This window comes from Chelonia mydas, chromosome 21, assembly GCF_015237465.2.
Source record: "Chelonia mydas isolate rCheMyd1 chromosome 21, rCheMyd1.pri.v2, whole genome shotgun sequence".
In the NCBI taxonomy this organism is placed as follows: domain Eukaryota; kingdom Metazoa; phylum Chordata; order Testudines; family Cheloniidae; genus Chelonia; species Chelonia mydas.
Genome location: NC_051261.2, coordinates 17,360,355 through 17,381,469, shown reverse-complemented (window position 1 = coordinate 17,381,469; position 21,115 = coordinate 17,360,355). Strand labels below are relative to the sequence as shown.

Sequence of the window (21,115 nt, the reverse complement as noted above, 5' to 3'; positions counted from 1 at the left end):
GAAAGGAGAAAGTCAAAGAGTTATCCTTGTGATGCTCTTAATCATTTTTAAATTGTGAAAAAACTCACTAGCATCTGATTTAGATTAAAAATGTAAAGGGGCGTAACTTTCTGAAGTATGACTGAACACTGACGCAGGAGACCAAGTATTTTAAATTAATCCGTAACAGTCTTGTTAAAAATGTAGCAACTTGATCTGCATCCAAGTATTTTGTATTAGAAAGAAGTTCAAAAGCTGTCAAGGGCTCCTTTCTGTATCTACAATAAGATACTCCAGGCAGAGTGTTACTAATACTTTACAGATTTTCAGATGTACTCCACTACTGCTATCTTGTGGCTTAAAAATATTTCCACCACATGTTCCACGGACTGAACTTCAGATCTTCATTAACATAATCTACATTACAGAAGCAAGCTAAAGGAAACGAGTGAAATACTCACTGCTCTGGCAACTTCCCCAAAGTCTATCTTTAGCCTCCCCATGGCTCTTATTATTGCAATGATGGACTGAATAGTATTGCTGTAGACAACCACTTTATACTGTTTGCATTCTTCCTCTGAATAGCCATCTTCATGGATGATCCTGGAACAAAAACAAGCCAAAATCACAAGCTAAACCAGGAGGACAATGCCGATTTCTTATTCAGTCTAATACAGAAATGCAATTTATACCAATTTAAATATCTGGGCTTCTACTTACTTCATCTGCTTCACAATGGTGCTTTTACCAGACTCTCCTGCACCTGAAAAGTACAAATAAACTCATGTTAGTTTTAATTTGAAGTTAAAACTAAGAGCCAAAGTGAGATGTAGCCCCACATCTAGATGTTGACTGGGATTGAAGTAAAGAACTTAATTGTGCAAACTCATCAGTTAAAGATCTCCACATCAGCTATTCCCCACAGTGACCCACCTCTGACAGTGGCTCCCTAGAGAGACCAGGCACCAGTACACAATGCTCAGTTTGTATTCTCAGTTTATGAATGCTGACAACCAAGTGATCATTTAATCACAGAACAAGGAAGATTATACTTCTGAATTTCCAAAGTTCTGACTACTCATTGATTCTATCTTCCAAGCAGATAGGACTGTAAAATGGGGGGAAGGGGCCGAAGGTACTTCAGTTTGTACACCGGCCGATCCATCACCTCTTCCTGCAATAGTACACTAATGATCTCCCAAGGCAACGTTCCCATTACGCACATGAATCTGAAGGATACAGAGTAGTGTAAGTAACAGGCATTAACACTTTTAACTGCTAAGATACCATTCAGCCAATGATCTCAAAACACTTTTGTGACGAAGCAGGACTGCTCTTAATGTTTCCTCTGAATATTGTGGGGGTGCCGCAGTTTCCCCTAGGCAGTTCTTAAGTATCTAGGTGGTGGGATAAGGGTGTTTGATCACTGCAGAGCCCTAGAGGGCAGGTGTGTGCAGGGGTCTGGACACAGAGAATGGCCAACACCCTGTTTCCTGGCAACTGATGGCCTGGGCCCCTCCCCCCTGCAAGGCGAGAGCTAAAGGATTGGAGAACAAAGGGATCAGGTGACCTCCTGGCCCCGGAAAGGGGAAAGCCCAGAGGAGTGGGGGCTGGAGAGTTTCAGTTTGGGGCTGGCTGAGGACGAGGAGTGAAGTGCAGACGTGGTTGTCTGGCTCACTGTCTCCCAGAATGGACCCAGCTGAGGGGCCCTGTTCTCTGCACCTACAAGCTCTGTGTTAGACCATGTGCCTGTCGTCTAATAAACCTCTGTTTTACTGGCTGGCTGAGAGTCCCGTCTGACTGTGAAGTTGGGGTGCAGGACCCTCTGGCTTCCCCAGGACCCTGCCTGGGTGGACTCACTGTGGGAAACCGCACAGAGGGGCAGAAGATGCTGAATGCTCCGAGGTCAGACCCAGGAAGGTGGAAGCTGTGTGAGCTGTGTGTCCTGCAGACAGTCTGCTCACAGAAAAGAGACTTCCCCAGAGTCCTGACTGGCTTCATAGGGAGCAGTTCCAGAGCAGCGCCCAGGGACTCCATGACAACTTTATAAATAGTAAGCCGCACAACCACCTAGCGAGGTAGATCGCTATCTTACTATTTTAAATGACGAGAAAGCCTAGGACAGAGGTTAAGTGATGACCTAGGTGTCTCACCGAATTGGCAGCAGAGAATTTACTCCTAGGCTCCTGCTCTAGCCATCTAACTATTAGTCAATACTGTTTCCCATGTGCAAATGGCACCCCAAGGAAGTTCAAGATTTGCAGTATGGCAAATATATCTGCACCTTCCCATTATATACAGAACATGAGACAGCAAAGTTTGAAATGTTTGTATTCTCTTTCATTTCGCACGCCAGTCTGGGCCATATGTTTCCAGCAGCGTGATCTTCTGTGGTTCAGAAGCCAATATAAACAAGACGACTGTACTCTGACTTCAGTACACTTGGTCTTGAGGATAATTCCTAGCAGTGCAGGTGGGAGAGAACAGAAAAAGACCACTGCACCAAGGGAAAGAAGATGGCAAACAGCCACAGTAATAGTCCAACATGCTAACCTGCATTTACATTTTGTCTAATCTTAAAACCAACACCTAGGTTCCCTTTGTTTGCGAGTTCTGAATCGTCAAAATGATGGATTATAAACAAGATGTGATAGAAACCCAGCCTAGTGACAAGTTCCAGCATCCCCATCTTCTGCCCCAGCGGCCTGTCTTCCTGGAAGTGGAAGAGTCTACTGGAGCCCTCATCCAGATTCTATTCTGCAGCAGTTTATGGAAACCTAACCTAAAATAGCAGTAACACTATGTTTGTTGTAATTATAGGATAGGACTGAACTAAAGAATTCCTTACATGTCAGATCATAATCTTGTTTTGCCTAAAGCAGTCTCAAGCAAGGAAGGCTTTTCCCCATTTTAGGGCAGCAGTCTGGGAAACTTTTAGGACAGAAGGTTCCAAAGATGAGAAGTGAAAGTTTGCATCAAGACGATCTTCTTGGCTAGATACCAGACCTCCCAGCTGTACCATTTTGCGCACACCCCTCCTCAAGAATTTGTCTTCACATGGAATCATTTTGCTGATTACAGTGGGGTGAAGCCCCACCTTGCCAGAAGTTCACAGACCCAGACCAGAGTCATCTTAACTATTTGCCTCTAGAATGCAGCACTTTTAGCCCTAGTCTACACTACGGGGTTAGGTCGAATTTAGCCGCATTAGGTTGATTTTAAAATGACTACATCTACACAACCAACCCTGTTCCGCCGACCTAAAGGGCTCTTAAAATTGACTTCTGTACTCCACCCTGGCAAGGGGAGTAGCGCTAAAATCGACCTTCCTGGGTCGAATTTGGGGTAGTGCAGACGCAATTTGATGGTGGCTCCTGGAGGCCAATATCCCAGAGTGCTCCAATGAGACCGCTCTGGACAGCGCTTTGAACTCCGAAGCACTAGCCAGGTACACTGGAAAAGCCCCGGGAAATTTTGAATCTCATTTCCTGTTGGTCAGTGTGGCACGCTCAGCGGCACAGGTGACCATGCAGTCCCCCCAGAATCGCAAACAAGCTCTAGCATGGACCAAAAGGGAGACAGTGGAGCTGATCACTGTATGGGGGAGAAGAACTGTGCGGGCCGAACTCCAATCAAAAAGAAGAAATGCTAATATATATGCCAAAATCGTACAGGGCATGGTGGAGACAGGCTATAACAGGGACACACAGCACTGCCACATGAAAGTTAAGGAGCTCAGGCAAGCCTATCAAAAGACAAAGGAGGCAAACGGTCGCTCTGTGTATGAGCCCCATACAAGCTGCTTCTATGATCAGCTGCATGGCATTCTGGGGCGGGGGGGGACCCTACCACTACCCCACCACTGTCCGTGGACACTTGCAAAGGAGGGAGTCTTACGCAACAGGGAGGAGGAAGAGGAGGAGGAGAATCCGCAGCAGGCAAGCGGTGAATCCGTTCTCCCCAGCAGCCAGGACCTTTTCATCATCTGGTCTCCCATGTTTAAGAAGGATGAATTCAAACTGGAACAGGTACAGAGAAGGGCTACTAGGATGATCTGAGGAATGGAAAACTTGTCTTATGAAGGGAGACTCAAGGAGCTTGACTTGTTTAGCCTAACTAAAAGAAGGTTGAGGGGAGATAGGATTGCTCTCTATAAATATATCAGAGGGATAAATACCGGAGAGGGAGAGGAATTATTTAAGCTCAGTACCAATGTGGACATAAGAACAAATGGATATAAACTGGCCATCGGGACGTTTAGACTTGAAATTAGATGAAGGTTTCTAACCATCAGAGGAGTGAAGTTTTAGAATAGCCTTCCAAGGGAAGCAGTGGGGGCAAAAGATCTATCTGGCTTTAAGATTAAACTTGATAAGTTTATGGAGGAGATGGTATGATGGGATAACATGATTTTGGTAATTGATTGATCTTTAAATATTCATGGTAAATAGGCCTAATGGCCTGTGATGGGATGCTAGATGGGGTGGGATCTGAGTTACTACAGAAAATTCTTTCCTGGGAATCTGGCTGGTGAATCTTGCCCATATGCTCAGGGTTCAGCCGATCGTCATATTTGGGGTCGGGAAGGAATTTTCCTCCAGGGCAGATTGGAAGAGGCCCTGGAGGTTTTTCACCTTCCTCTGTAGCATGGGGCACGGGTCACTTGCTGGAGGATTCTCTGCTCCTTGAAGTCTTTAAACCACAATTTGAGGACTTCAATAGCTCAGACATAGGTGAGAGATTTTTCACAGGAGTGGGTGGGTGAGATTCTGTGGCCTGCATCGTGCAGGAGGTCGGACTAGATGATCATAATGGTCCCTTCTGACCTTAGTATCTATGAATCACCCTGGAGCCAATACCCTCCCGAGGTGGGATCCCTGACCCTGAAGCCGGAGAAGGCACCTCTGGTGAATGCACATTTGTGACTACAGTACAGGGTTTAAAAGCAATAGCGTTTAATGTTTCATTTGCCCGGAAGAATTGGGATGCATTCGCGGACAGTACAGCTACTGGAAAAGTCTGTTAACATGTCTGGGGATGGAGCGCGAATCCTCCAGGGACATCTCCATGAAGCTCTCCTGGAGGTAGTCTGAAAGCCTTTGCAGAAGGTTTCTGGGGAGGGCTGCTTTATTTCGTCCTCTACGGTAGGACACTTTACCACGCCAAGCCAGTAGCAAGTAGTCTGGAATCACTGCAGCACAAAGTATGGCAGCAAATAGGCCTGGGTTTTGGTTGCATTCAAGCAACATTCTGTCTTTATCTTTCTGTTTTAGCCTAAGGAGAGTGACATCATTCATGGTCACCTGGTTGAAATAGGGGAATTTTTGTAAGGGAACAGTAAAAGGACCCCATTCATGCTGGGTTGTTTGTGCTTGGCTAAAAGGGATCATCCCGGAGAATAGCCACGCGGTGGGGTGGGGGAGGGGTGTGCTGCACATCCACTCAAAAACCGCAGCCCCTCCTTTTAAATGTGAAACCCAACCGGCATTGCTTGCTATGGGAAAGGATGGTGCTGCAGTTCGAAACCATTCCCACATGATATGAAGGCGTAAGAAGCCAACCCTGCATACCAAAAAGCTTACCATGGCTGCCTGGAAACCGAATTCTGTTGCCCAGCCGTTTTTCTACGTGTCACCATACAGGCAGACGCTCAATATAAAAGGCAAAATGCGACCTTGTACCTAAAGCACATGTGCTGTCTGCTGTGAATTACTTGATTCAATGTGAAAGTCTCCCTTTTGTTCTCAGAAAGGTATCATCTTAAATTTTACACTCCCTTTTTATCTCCCCCCAGGTGCAAATCTATCTATGCTCCCCCTATCATCTCCATCCCTGAGGTTATCGCAGATTAGAAGGCGAAAAAAACCGCACTTGCGATGACATGTTTTCCGAGCTCATGCAGTCCTCCTGCACTGAGAGGGCACACCTGAATGCATGGAGGCATTCAGTGGCAGAGACCAGGAAAGCATTAAGCGAGCGCGAAGAGCGGAGACAGGAGGCGATGCTGAGGCTAATGGGGGAGCAAACTGACATGATGAAGCGTCTGTTGGAGTTGCAGGAAAGCCAACAAGCGCACAGACCCCCAGCTGCATCCATTGTATAACCACTTGCCCTCTTCCCCAAGTTCCATATCCTCCTCACACAGACGCCCAAGAACACACGGGGGAGGCTCCGGGCACCCAGCCACTCCAGAGGATGGCCCAAGCAACAGAAGGCTGTCATTCAAACAGTTTTGATTTGTAGTGTGGCTACAATAAGCAATGTGGCCTTGTCTTTCCTTCCTCCTGCAACCCACCCCACCCAGGCTACCTTGTCAGTTCTCGCTTTTTTTTTTTTTTTAAATTAAGAAAGAAAGAATGAATGCATGGTTTCAAAACAATAGTTACTTTATTTCCTTTGCCAGCTGTGATCGAAGGGGGAAGGGTGGTTGGCTTACAGGGAACTAAAATCAACAAAGCGGGTGGGTTTGCAGCAAGGAGAAACACACGACTGTCACACTGTAGCCTGGCCAGTCATGAAACTGGTTTTCAAAGTCTCTCTGATGCGCAGCACACATAGCTGTGCTCTTCTAATCGCCCTGGTGTCTGGCTGCTTAAAATCGGCTGTCAGGCGATTTGCCTCAACCTCCCACCCCGCCATAAATGTCTCCCCCTTACTCTCACAGATATTATGGAGCACATAGGAAGCTGCAACAACAATGGGAATGTTGGTTGAGCTGAAGTCTAACCTAGTCAGCAAACAGCGCCAGTGAGCTTTTAAAACTCCAAAGGAAAATTCTACCACCATTCTGCACTTGCTCAGCCTATAGTTGAACTGCTCCTTACTACTGTCCAGGCTGCTTGTGTATGGCTTCATGAGCCATGGGAGCAAGGGGTAGGCTGGGTCCTCAAGGATAACTATTGGCATTTCAACATCCTCAACAGTAATTTTCTGGTCTGGGAAGTAAGTCCTTTCTTGCAACTGCTCGAAGAGCCCTGAGTTCCTAAAGATGCGAGTGTCATGCACCTTTCCCGGCCATCCCACATTGATGTCAGTGAAATGTCCCTTGTGATCCACCAGTGCTTGCAGCACCACTGAGAAGTACCCCTTGCGGTTTACGTACTGGTTGGCAAGGTGGTCCGGTGCCAAGATAGGGATATGCGTTCCGTCTATCACCCCACCACAATTAGGAAATCCCACTGCAGCAAAGCCATCCAGTATGACCTGCACATTTCCCAGAGTCACTACCCTTGATAGCAGATCATCAGTGATTACATTGGCTATTTGGATCACAGCAGTCCCCACAGTAGACTTCCCCACTCCAAACTGATTCCCGACTGACCGGTAGCAGTCGGACGTTGCAAGCTTTCACAGGGCTATCAACTGTCAGGACAGCTCTCATCTTGGTATTCCTGCACTTCAGGGCGGGAGAAGGCAACTCACAAAGTTCAAGGAAAGTGGCCTTACGCATGCGAAAGTTTCGCAGCCACTGTGAATCATCCCATACCTGCAACACTATCCGGTCCCACCAGTCTGGGCTTGTTTGCCGGTCCCAGAATCGGTGTTCCACTGTATCAACCAGCCCCACTGCCGCCATGATGTCCTAATTGCCACAGCCTGTGCTTTCAGGAACGTCTGTGTCCATGTCCTCATCCTGGCGTCTTTAAGCCCGGTTCTGCACATACTCCAGGATAATGCGCGAGATGTTTACGATGCTCACAACAGCAGTGGTGAGCAGAGCGGGCTCCATGCTTGCCATGGTATGGTGCCTGCATGGGTAACCCAGGAAAAAAGGCTTTCACAGAGGGAGGGGTGACTGACGACATGTAGCCAAAACCACCCGTGACAATGTTTTTGCCCCATCAGGCATTGGAAGCTTAACCCAGAATTCCAATGGACTGCGGAAACTGTGAGATAGCTACCCACAGTGCACTGCTCTGTAAGTCGATCCTAGCCATGGTATTGAGGACGAACTCCAGTGACTTAATGCGCTTAGTGGGGTCATACACAATCGACTGTATAAAATCGATTTCTAAAAATCGACTTCTATAAAAACAACCTAATTTCATAGTGTAGACATACCCTTAGATACTTTGCTTTTCATTCTGGAGCATCCCACAGTGTTTTACAAGTAGGGTGACCAGATGTCCCAGTTTTATAGGTACAGTCCTTATATTTGGGGGGTTGTTTTATATAGGTGCCTATTACCCCCGAGCACCGACCAGATTTTTCACACTTGCTGTCTGGTCACCCTATTTACAAGTGACATATGCACCCTGCTGAAAGGCAGCCCCCTGGAAAGTGGAGGTGGTAACCAACTCTCAGAGCAAAGGGCACAGAAGTGGAGTGGCAGGTATGTTTTAGACAAACATTCTGGAGCAAACGCTACTCTTCAGTAAAGAGTGCCAAGGGTTCTAATATTCACTAAGAGCAAAGAGGACATCAGTTTAAGGTCTCATCTAAAAGAAGCTCTCACTAAACTGTAGAATTTGATTATGCACAGAAGGCTGAAGAGAAGCATTCCTAGGTTTGGACTTGTGGCTCATGGGATTCTAAGTATTTTAAGACTGATTATTATATGACCCGACCTCCTGTTCACTTCTAGCATGAGTATGCCAGAGCATCTGGTCTCTAGAATCTTGGTAATTATGTCAAGTGAAATCTGGGCTTTGGTATATGTTCTTGTCACTATCGATATAGCAGAAGCTTCTAATGCCTCCTCTGGGAGGCATGTCCTCCAGAATAAAGTTCCAAAAATCTTTTGCTAGATTCAAATAGAGATAAGGAGGACAGCCATTGATAGAGAAACTGCTGTATTCAAGTTTAGTTATTACATCCTTAAGATGTCAGGAAACCTGAACTCCCAGAGAGAACCATGAACAAGGTTTGAAAGTCACTCTGTACATTCCGTCTGTTCATGGTCCTTGATGTCACATGCTGCCAGAGAAACCAGGATATGTGCAGCTTGGACTTCTGAAGATTAGAGAGTTGACTTTGTTATAACAACTTCTGTATAATAGATAAAAATTACTTTGTATTAATATTACAGGTGTGTTTCAACTTTGCTGAACTTTTTCCAGTTCCTTTATCATTCCGAACAGTTGTTTAAACCAGGATAAAACGTTGGGCTAGCATGGAAGAGAACTAAGAGTACTTCATGAGAACGTTAAGTCTCAAGGTACAAATGGTGATTAGTTAGAGAGAAATGGAAAGAGCAAACATACAACTATCTGATTTTCTAAACTTACGCAATAGCCAAATACAAGCAGCTATTCATTAGTTATGGAAATATTGTGCAAACTTGAACAGGGAAAACAGCTGTCACCCTGGAAGCAGGATAACAAGACAATAACTATGCCAGAAATTGAATGGGACGATACCTGCAGTCTTTCTAGATGATAAATAGATATATTTTTTTCTGCCATGTGTGCCCTTGGCAACAGGACAAACTGAAATTTATCCCTGGATTCAACCGCTTTATTAAAGTCTACCATAGGCAATACAATAGCAATTCACTACAAAATTATGTTTCTCATTATCTGCCAGGGTAACTTTATACTCAAGTTTATATTCCCCAATTGTAGTTTAGATTGTTTTGGACTGAACAAGTTGTCCTAGTATTGCTGGAAAACCCTGGGTGGCTGAACACAGTAGGTACAGACCAGCGTCTCCATGCCTCAGTGTATTTGACAGTAGGTTGATTCAGTGCCTAAGGCTTCAATTAATGGTGTATAAAATTATCAAGAGAAAGAATGGCTCGAGGTTAAGGCACTGAGCTTCCAGAGATCTAGTTCAATCTGCAGCTCTGCTACACAGCTCGTGTGTCCATGGGCAAGTTGCTTCATCTCTGTGCCTCAGCTGCCCACCTGAAAAATGGGCATACCACTTCCTTTTCCCACTCTTCGGGTGACTAGTTTATCTAGATTATAAACTCCTGGGGCCCATCTATTGCTTTGCACTTACAGAGTGCCTTGCACAACAGAGCCTCTAGGCACCTCTAATACAAAACCACAGCCTTAATCCATAATTAATTCCAAGGCAGCATGGGTAGTGCACTCAGAATCAATTAGTCATTAGTCGAGGGGAGCGGGGGGGGAATGCTGACTTAGCCCTGGTCTACAACACAGGGTTAGGTCGAATTTAGCCGTGTTAGGCTGATTTAAAATGAATACATCTACACAACCAATGCTGTTCTGACAAGGTAAAAGGCTCTTAAAATAGACTTTTTGTACTCCTCCCCGGCGAGGGGAGTGACGCTAAAAATCAATCTTGCTGGGTCGAATTTAGGATAGTGCAGATGCAAATAGAAAGTACTGGCCTCTGGGAGCTATCCCAGAGTGCTCCAATGAGACCGCTCTGGACAGCGCTTTGAACTTTAATGCACTAGCCAGGTACACCGGAAAAGCCCTGGGAAATTTTGAATCTCATTTCCTGTTGGTCAGTGTGGCGAGCTCAGCAACACAGGTGACCATGTAGTCCCCCCAGAATCGCAAACGAGCTCCAGCATGGACCAAAAGGGAGACAATGGATCTGATCGCTGTATGGGGAGAACTGTGCAGGCCGAACTCCAATCAAAAAGAAGAAATGCTAATATATATGCCAAAATCACACAGGGCATGGTGGAGACAGGCTATAACAGGGACACACAGCAGTGCTGCATGAAAGTTAAGGAGCTCAGGCAAGCCTATCAAAAGACAAAGGAGGCAAACGGTCGCTCCGGGTATGAGCCCCATACAAGCTGCTTCTATGATCAGCTGCATAGCATTCTAGGAGGCGACCCTACCACTACCCCACCACTGTCCGTGGACACTTGCAAGGGGTGAGTCTCACACAACAGGGAGGAGGATTTTGTGGATGAGGAAGAGGAGGAGACGACTGTGCAGCAGGCAAGCGGTGAATCCATTCTCCCCAGCAGCCAGGACCTTTTCACCACCCTGGAGCCAATACCCATGTTGATGTCGGTGAAACGACCATTGAGAGGTACCCCTTGCAGTTTACATACTGATTGGCAAGGTGGTCCGGTGCCAAGATAGGGATATGCGTTCCGTCTACCACCCCACCACAGTTAGGGAACCCCATTGCAGCAAAGCCATCCAGTATGGCCTGCACATTTCCCAGAGTCATTACCCTTGATAGCAGATCATCAGTGATTGCATTGGCTATTTGGATCACAGCAGTCCCCACAGTAGACTTCCCCACTCCAAATTGATTCCCGACTGACTGGTAGCAGTCAAGCGTCGCAAGCTTCCACAGGGCTATCCCCACTCGCTTCTCAACTGTCAGGGCAGCTCTCATCTTGGTATTCCTGCACTTCAGGGCGGGAGAAAGCAACTCACAAAGTTCAAGGAAAGTGGCCTTACGCATGCGAAAGTTTCGCAGCCACTGTGAATCATCCCATACCTGCAACACTATGCAGTCCCACAGGTCTGGGCTTGTTTGCCAGGCCCAGAATCGGTGTTCCACTGTATCAACCAGCCCCACTGCCACCATGATGTCCTAATTGCCACAGCCTGTGCTTTCAGGAATGTCTGTGTCCATGTCCTCATCACAATCGTCCTTGTGCTGGCGTCTCTTAGCCCGGTTCTGCACATACTCCAGGATAATGCGCGAGGTGTTTACAATGCTCACAACAGCAGTGGTGAGCAGAGCGGGCTCCATGCTTGCCGTGGTATGGTGTCTGCATGGGTAACCCAGAAAAAAGGCACAAAACGATTGTCTGCCATTGCTTTCACGGAGGGAGGGAGAGGCGACTGATGACATGTACCCAAAAGCACCCGCGACAATATTTTTGCCCCATCAGGCATTGGGAGCTTAACCCAGAAATCCAATAGGCAGTGGAGACTGCGGGAACAGTGCACCGCTCTGTAAGTCAATGCTAGCCAAGGTATTGAGGACTTAATGCGCTTAATGGGGACACACACAACCGACTGTATAAAATCAATTTCTAAAAATCGACTTCTATAAAATAGACCTAATTTCATCATGTAGACATACCCTTAGATGTATTTCATCAAGAGCAGCTCTGTGCTGTTGAGGCAAAGTGCCAGCAATGAGTTTTCAGCTGTTCTGTCTTTGACCCAACCCAAGGCTAGAAGTAATGAAACGCAGTTCAATATTTTAAACAGTATTTCATGTAACTCAGCCTCATTCACCACTTACACATCAAATACGGAGGTACTTCCGGTTCAGTCTCAGACAGTATAGGATATCTATCTGGATCCTGCTGCTAAGGCAAACAATAGAAACAGAAAGAGGACTTTACACCAGGTCTCAAAGCTAGTTTCTGTTCTCCAAGACTATGAGCAGATATCTGCCACAAAAGAAGATACTGCAAGACAGAAAAGCAATGAGGCTAATGAAACACTCAAAAACTTCAGCTTTCCCAGATGACTTTAGTAATGCTATTTTAAGAATCAATGTGATTTTTCCTTACAAAAATATCTTCCATTTAGTAAGCTAGCTCTCTTGTTCTCTTCCCTCTGTATTTCACTTGCCAAAATGGCTGCCCATCATTTCTGAGCTGTGTGCATTTCAACAGAGATGACATCAGGAATGTCTATCACTCTGAGAACTTTGCTGTGCTCTTCTTCCACTGCTTCTCATGCTTTCAATAAAGAAAAATATTTAAGGTTAGGCCTAAGAATTTATGGTTCCAATATTCTGTATATTCCCTTTCTGAATTTCCACACTGGGCGCAGGGGGACACACAAATTCATTTTATTTTGACAGTGATCCTCTAAATTCCCCTTACAAACAGAGGGGATATTTGAAGAATAGCTTTAATGTATTTTGAGCAGCATTGTATACAGTTTTGTAAACAAACAGACTATCCCCACCACAAAAAGCTCTGGCGGCAGGAATTCTCATGCAGACTACTTTCAGGTGCATTCTCAAATGACATTTCCCATTGCTGTGTTTGCTATTGAAGTTTCCTCAAATTATCTTAAAGCTAATCTATTTCTGCAGCACAGTCAATGCTGAATGTGTGATAGCATAATTTTATGACACTGTCAGTGAAATAACAGGTATCAATAACTTCACTATAGGGCCAAGATAGGCTATAAGGATATTCTAATTTTAAAAAAATGTATATTTCCTTTTGTTTAAATCTTCCCCTCTCATCGCAAGTCAGCCCGCACTGTATCTCAAAGGGGGCGGGGGGGGAGAGAAGTGGTCCTCAAACTATCAGATGAGAGAGCATCTCATTATCTGATTCCTTCTAAAAAGGTAGAAATTTAAATAGAAAAAGTAGTTAGAGAAAACATTTTAGGCCACCTGGTCCTCTCCTCCTTCTCACATTTCAATTTTCCTTCTTTTTCCAGATCACTTACAAGCGGACCCAATTCTGTACCAAGACTGTCCCAACCAACTCAATAATTTGATGTTTAATCACTATCCTTTATTTACTGCTTTCAGCCAGCTTCAGTTATTATGATGTATATTCTGTTTAAACATGATTTGAAAACTTAACCCTAAAGTTCAAGACAACCACCTCTAGATTACTAAGTAGGAATTTAAATACAACAGAAAAAACTTTTCCACTGTGATTTCTCTTGCCAAATATCAGTTTTCCGAGTAGGCTAGTATGATTTGATAACATTACATCTGATGTTCTTGTGGGTCCTGCATGTATCCTCTTACTTAGGGATCAGAGACAGATCCCGAACAGAGGTAAAAATTATAAAGCTTTTAAAAGCTTATAGCTCAGGAAATGAGTCTGTATTTTACTGGGCTCAAAAATAATTGGAATTCAGAAGCATTATTTAGACATTTTCACGAGCAAAAATGTAAGTGAGGCTGTTCCTTTTGCTTTGATTAGAACAGCTACCCACAAGATCACATTTCAGCATGAGAAATCTAAGCTGACTCTGGTTAACCAATTTCAGAGCAGGGACATTATAATTACGTGGAGAACAGAAGTCTCAATTCCCTTCTTCAAAATTAGCAGTATGAGGACAATGAACCACAGGGCTCTGTTTGCATACATGCAAAAGTGCAAAGAAGAGATGACTGAAAATGAGACAGAACTCAAATTACCAAGCAATGTGAAAAAAGCCACCATAGCAATAGGTTCACACCAAAGGGTAGCTTGTTTAGAACCAGTGTCCTCACTGCTAGGTTATCAGGTAATCGGGAAGCCCGTGAGAATTGCTTTAGCTCCCTGTGGAAACCAGGCCAAAATCCCAGGTGCTCCCACAGGCAGAAATCCACTCCACCCCTATCCACAAAAAACCCAAGAGCCTGCACCAAGGTCTTTAAAGGGATATTTCATACATGGTCAACTATTAGAATTTGTATTGTAGGGTTTCTTTCACCATTATTCTGTAATTTATTTAAGATCCCACAGGGTATGTCTATACTGCAATTAAAAACCCATGGCTGTCCCATGCCAGCTGACTCAGGCAGGCTCATGGAGCTCAGGCTAAGAGACCGTTTAATTGCGGTGTAGATGTCCAGGTTCTTGGACCCTGTGAAGTAGGAGGGTCCCAGACCACTGGCTTCAGCCCAAGCCTGAACAGCTACACTGCAATTAAACAGGCCCACAGCTTGAGCCAGCAGGCACGGACCAGGTGCAGGTATCTAATAGCAGGGTAGATATACCTATAGAGGCTAAACAAAAGCCCAGGCACAGAACTCCCATTGGCTTCAGTGGGGAGCACTGTACACTGCAGCTTTGTGATGAGCTCCACATTAGTAATGTCAGTGAGTGCATTTATGCAAAGGGGACATTATCAACCATTCACTTCCTTAAAGGAAGCCAGATGCCTTCCTGAAACAAAGAAAAATCCAAACCTCACAAGAAGTCAAATTGATCAGTTAACTGGGAAGCGACAGCCAATCAGTAAACTGCCAAGAAACAGCTTTGGATAGCAATTAGATCATTGGGTGTTTCAATATTCTGGGTACAGAAAATTAAAGGAATGCAATAGTAAAAAAAAAATTTGAAGCCACCCCATTGTCCTGGACCAGAAATTAAATATGCCTTTTAGATACTGGCACTTTTTACCCAGTAAACATCATTATTGTTTTGGAAGCAGTGACCAATCATTAGTCTAAAGTCCTTGTTTGGGAACCAACTCAAGACTGCATTAACCTGGGCTGCGAAAGGGAGTGGGAAAAGCTGTACAGGGTTGGAAAATTTCTACAGAGAAATCTGGTCCTTGTTGAGACCACTTCCTCCTAGAAACTGCAAAGACACCTGGAATACCGGGGGGGGGGAAGGCGGGCACCATGACGGCCAAGCAAGGGATCTTAGGAGGTCTCTAAATTCTATAGGAGTCCGAGCACAGTTTCTACCGCAGCAACAGTCCATATTGGGTTTATAATCTCTGCAGGACTCCTGTGGCCAAACTTTGCAAAGTGCGCCAGACCATTCCAGAAAGGGACAGACGCTGCAACCTTTGGAAAATTTGGTGAAGTTCACTGAAAGTTGACAAAATGTTCATAGGTTCCTATTTCCACCATGAATAAACTTTTGCATGAATAATCCTATGCATTCCATTTCATCAAGGGCTCCTAAATAAATCTGAAATGTCAAGGCCTAGTTGTATTGGAGTTAAGAGGTCAAGTGCTAGACTTTTTAAAAAGTTCATGGCACCATTTTTCCTCTAAGGTCCATAGGTGAGAAACAGCTTATTTTATTTGCCTCAAATTTTGTCAAATTCCCCTGCTTTGATCACAGGCCACACGCATGATCTGAAATGCACAATCTTTCTTCTGGTATGCTAAGGGAGACCAAAGTCAGCCTTATATTTCTGTAACAAGATTTCCAATAACTCTGAAGAGTAATGTGTCTTTCTACAGTATCTGAAGAAAAGTTATGACTGTGGAGTGGGAGTGATAAGTCAAGTCATCAGACCCAAAGGGATGTTATCTCCCTTTCTCATCCCTTATTCGATGTTTCTCCCTAGCAAGTGAACTTGAATACTTCCCTTCACACACAAAGGCTTACTCTTTCTAGTACATTACTTTCCTGTTTAAGCCCCCAAAATACTTGAAGGTTTAGAAGCAGCATTCTTTTCTCTAAATCAATGACAGCGTTTAGAATCAGTGTGACTTGCTATAAACTCTTCCATGACAGAACTAGAAACCATGTGCTACTTAAGGACTGCTGCTAAAGCAGACAAGGTCAAGGGAAGAGGAAGTGAGGCCATCAGGAGGAGAGCAAAGCAGGTCAGATAGCCAGACCTACTGTCAATTAGCCCTGGTCTACAATAGGAGTGGAGGTCGAATTTAGCAGCATTAAATCGATTTAACCCTGCACCCATCCACACAACGAAGCCCTTTTTTCCCCGACTTAAAGGGCTCTTAAAATAGATTTCCTTACTCCACCCCTGAAAAGGGGATTAGCGCTGAAATCGGCCTTGCCGGGTCGAATTTGGGGTACTATGGATGCAATTAGATGGTATTGGCCTCCAGGAGCTATCCCAGAGTGCTCCATTGTGACCACTCTGGACAGCACTCTCAACTCAGATGCACTGGCCAGGTAGACAGGAAAAGGCCTGCGAACTTTTGAATTTCATTTCCTGTTTGGCCAGCGTGGCAAGCTGCAGGGGAGTGCAGAGCTCATCAGTAGAGGTGACCACCATGACGGAGTCCCAGAATCGCAAAAGAGCTCCAGCATGGAGCTAACGGGAGTTACGGGATCTGATCGCTGTATGGGGAGAGGAATCCATGCTATCAGAACTCCGTTCCAGTTTTCGAAATGCCAAAACATTTGTCAAAATCTCCCAGTGCATGAAGGACAGAGGCCATAACAGGGACCCGAAGCAGTGCCGCGTGAAACTTAAGGAGCGGAGGCAAGCCTACCAGAAAACCAGAGAGGCAAACGGTCGCTCCAGGTCAGAGCCCCAAACATGCCACTTCTATGATGAGCTGCATGCCATTCTAGGGGGTTCAGCCACCACTACCCCAGCTATGTTGTCTGACTCCTTCAATGGAGATGGAGGCAACACAGAAGCAGGTTTTGGGGACAAGGAAGATGATGATGACGAGGTTGTAGATAGCTCACAGCAAGCAAGTGGAGAAACTGATTTTCCTGACAGCCAGGAACTGTTTCTCACCCTGGACCTGGAGCCAGTACCCCCCGAACCCATCCAAGGCTGCCTCCTGGACCCGCCAGGCAGAGAAGGGACCTCTGGTGAGTGTACCCTTTTAAAATAATATACATGGTTTAAAAGCAAGCATATTTAATGATTAATTTGCCCTGGCATTCGCGGCTCTCCTGGATGTACTCCCAAAGTCTTTGCAAAAGGTTTCTGGGGAGGGCAGCCTTATTCCGTCCACCATGGTAGGATACTTTACCACACCAGGCCAGTAGCACGTACTCGGGAATCATTGTAGAACAAAGCATTGCAGTGTATGTTTGCTGGCATTCAAACAACATCCGTTCTTTATCTGTCTGTTATCCTCAGGAGAGTGATATTCATGCTCACCTGGTTGAAATAGGATGCTTTTCTTAAGGGGACATTCAGAGGTGCCAGTTCCTGCTGGGCTGTTTGCCTGTGGCTGAAAAGAAATGTTCCCCGCTGTTAGCCATGGGGAGGGGAGAGGAGCTAGCCACGCGGTGGGGGGAGGTAAAATGCGACCTTGGAATGAAAGCACACGTGCTATGTATGTTAACAGCAAGGTTTACCGTGAAAGAGTGTACCCATTGTTCTATAAAATGTGTCTTAAAATACCACTGTCCCTTTTTTTCCCCCTCCACCAATTGCATGTGTTTCAAGGACCACAGGATCCTCTCCTTCCCAGAGGCTAGTGAAGATTAGAAGGCGAAAAAAAACGCACTCGCGATGAAATGTTCTCTGAGCTCATGCAGTCCTCCCCCACTGACAGAGCACAGACGAATGCGTGGAGGCAGACAATGTCAGAGTGCAGGAAAGCACAAAATGACTGGGAGGAGAGGTGGCGGGCTGAAGAGAGTAAGTAGTGGGCTGAAGAGAGGGCTGAAGCTGAAAGGTGGCAGCAGCATGATGAGAGGAGGCAGGATTCAGTGCTGAGGCTTCTGGAGGATCAATATGCTCCAGCATATGGTTGCGTTGCAGGAAAGGCAGCAGGAGCACGGACTGCCGCTACGGCCCCTGTGTAACCAACCACCCTCCTCCCCAAGTTCCATAGCCTCCTCACCCAGACGCCCAAGAACGCAGTGGGGGGGGGCCCCCTCCGGCCACCCAGCCACTCCACCCCAGAGGATTGCCCAAGCAACAGAAGGCTGGCATTCAATAAGTTTTAAACTTTTGAAGTGCTGTGTGGCCTTGTCCTTCCCTCCTCCACCACCCCTCCTAGTGCTTCTCTCCTCCACCACCCCTCCCAGGCTACCTTGGCAGTTATCCCCCTATTTGTGTGATGAATTAATAAAGAATGCATGAATGTGAAGCAACGATGACTTTATTGCCTCTGCAAGCGGTAATCGAAGGGAGGAGGGGAGGATGGTTAGCTTACAGGGAAGAAGAGTGAACCAAGGGGCGGGGGGGTTTCATCAAGGAGAAAAACAGAACTTTCACACTGTAGCCTGGCCAGTCATGAAACTGGTTTTCAAAGCTTCTCTGATGCACCCCGCGCCCTCCTGTGCTCTTCTAACCACCCTGGCGTCTGGCTGCGCGTAACCAGCGGCCAGGCGATTTGCCTCAACCTCCCACCCCACCATAAACGTCTCCCCCTTACACTCACAGATATTGTGGAGCGCACAGCAAGCAGTAATAACAATGGGAATATTCGCAAAAAGAAAAGGAGTACTTGTGGCACCTTAGAGACTAACCAATTTATTTGAGCATGAGCTTTCGTGAGCTACAGCTCACTTCATCGGATGGGAATATTGGTTTCGCTGAGGTCTAACTGAGTCAGTAAACTGCGCCAGCGCACTTTTAAATGTCCAAATGCACATTCTACCACCATTCTGCACTTGCTCAGCCTGTAGTTGAACTGCTCCTGACTACTTTCCAGGCTGCCAGTGTACGGCTTCATGAGCCATGGAATTAAGGTGTAGGCTGGGTCCCCAAGGAGAACTATAGGCATTTCAACATCCCCAACGGTTATTTTCTGGTCTGGGAAGTAAGTTCCTTCTTGCAACTGCTCGAAGAGCCCCGAGTTCCTAAAGATGCGAGCGTCATGTACCTTTCCTGGTCACCCCACGTTGATGTTGGTGAAACGTCCCTTGTGATCCACCAGTGCTTGCAGCACTATCGAAAAGTACCCCTTGCGATTTATGTACTCGCCAATTTGGTGCTCCGGTGCCAAGATAGGGATATGGGTTCCGTCTATGCCCCACCACAGTTAGGGAATCCCATTGCAGCAAAGCCATCCACTATGAGCTGCACATTTCCCTGAGTCACCACTCTTGAAATCAGCAGATCTTTGATTGCATTGGCTACTTGCATCACAGCAGCCACCACAGTAGATTTGCCCACTCCAAATTGATTCCTGACTGACCGGTAGCTGTCTGGCGTTGCAAGCTTCCACAGGGCTATCCCCACTCGCTTCTCAACTGTGAAGGCTGCTCTCATCTTGGTATTCTTGCACCTCAGGGCAGGAGAAAACAAGTCACAAAGATCCATGAAAGTGCCCTTACACATGTGAAAGTTTCGCAGCCACCAGGAATTGTCCCAAACCTGCAACACTATGCGGTCCCACCAGTCTGTGCTTGTTTCCCGGGCACAGAATCAGCGTTCCACCGCATGAACCTGCCCCATTAGCACCATGATGCCCACACTGCCTGGGCCCGTGCTTTGAGAGAAGTCTGTGTCCATGTCCTCATCACTCTCGTCACCACGCTGACGTCACCTACTCGCCCAGTTTCGCTTTGCCAGGTTCTGGTACAGCATATACTGCTGGATAATGCGCATGGTGTTTAATGTGCTCCTAATTGCCAAAGGGAGCACGCTCAGATCAATCGTTGCCGTGGTATGGCATCTGCACAGAAAAAAGGCGCGGAACAATTTTCTGCCGTTGCTCTGACGGAGGGAGGGGCAACTGACGACATGGCTTACAGGGAATTAAAATAAACAAAGGCGGTGGCTTTACATCAAGGAGAAACAAAAACTGTCACACAGAATGGCCCCCTCAAGGATTGAACTCAAAACCCTGGGTTTAGCAGGCCAATGCTCAACCCACTAAGCTATCCCTCCCTCTGGTATTTCAGGCAGGACTGAATCTCCATTAAAGTTTTCAAGGTGCCCCGACAGACCTCACCAAAACGATTGTCAGCCGTTGATTTCATGGAGGGAGGGAGGTGGGAGCAAATGAATACAAAACAAATCTGGTCTATTTCTTATTTTGATCCACTCCGTCTATCTTTTAGATCTTTGGCTGGCAGCAGACGGTGCAGTAGGACTGCTAGCCATCCTCATCTCCTGCTTGCCCGGCAGAAGATGGTGCAATAGGACTAAAGAGAATGACCTGGTCGAATCACTCCTAATTTAGTCCCTGCGCCCATGTCTGCCCAGGCACTCCTGACTGACCTTACCAAGGCGGCCAGGAGCACCTCAGACACGATGACGATGGTTTTCAGGCCTATTGCACCGTCTGCTGCCACAAGGCAATGGGTTGCTGCTGCTATGTAGCAATGCAATACCGCGTCTGCCAGCACCCAGGAGACATACGGTGATAGTGAGCTGAGCGGGCTCCATGGTTGCTGTGGTATGGCATCTGCACAGATAAGTCAGGAAAAAAAGGTGCGAAACGATTGTCTGCCGTTGCTTTCACTGAGTGATGGAGGGCCTGACGACATGTACCCAGAACCACCCACAACAAAGTTTTTTGCCCCATCAGGCATTGGGATCTCAACCCAGAATTCCAATGGGCAGCGGAGACTGCAGGAACTGTGGGACAGCTACCCACAGTGCAACACTCCGGAAGTCGACGCTAGCCTCAGTACTGTGGAAGCACTCCGCCGAGTTAATGCACTTAACGCACTCAGAGGATTGTGTGGGGGGACACAATAGACTATATAAAAACGATATCTAAAAACCGACTTCTATAAATTCGACCTAATTTCGTAGTGTAGACACACCCTTAGAAAAAGGGCTAATCAGATAGTTTGACACAGTGGCCAACACCCATGCTGCTCCATTAAAAGCTGAGGTTGTTATGAAGGAAGGAAGTTAATCACAATATAACAGGATGCATTCATCACACCAACATATCTCTAAGTCAGATAGCA

General features: G+C 46.2%; 1 protein-coding gene across 1 annotated transcript in view; it reads right to left on the bottom strand.

Annotated features, from left to right (window-relative positions):
- Positions 1 to 21,115, bottom strand: part of GNAI3 (G protein subunit alpha i3) — a 46,643-nt gene that overhangs the window by 15,951 nt on the left and 9,577 nt on the right. The window contains exons 2-3 of the mRNA XM_037884869.2: positions 700 to 742; positions 441 to 582 (exon numbers count right to left, since the gene is read on the bottom strand). Of these exons, the coding sequence (XP_037740797.1) occupies positions 441 to 582; positions 700 to 742 (185 nt within the window). The remainder of the gene's footprint in view (positions 1 to 440; positions 583 to 699; positions 743 to 21,115) is intronic.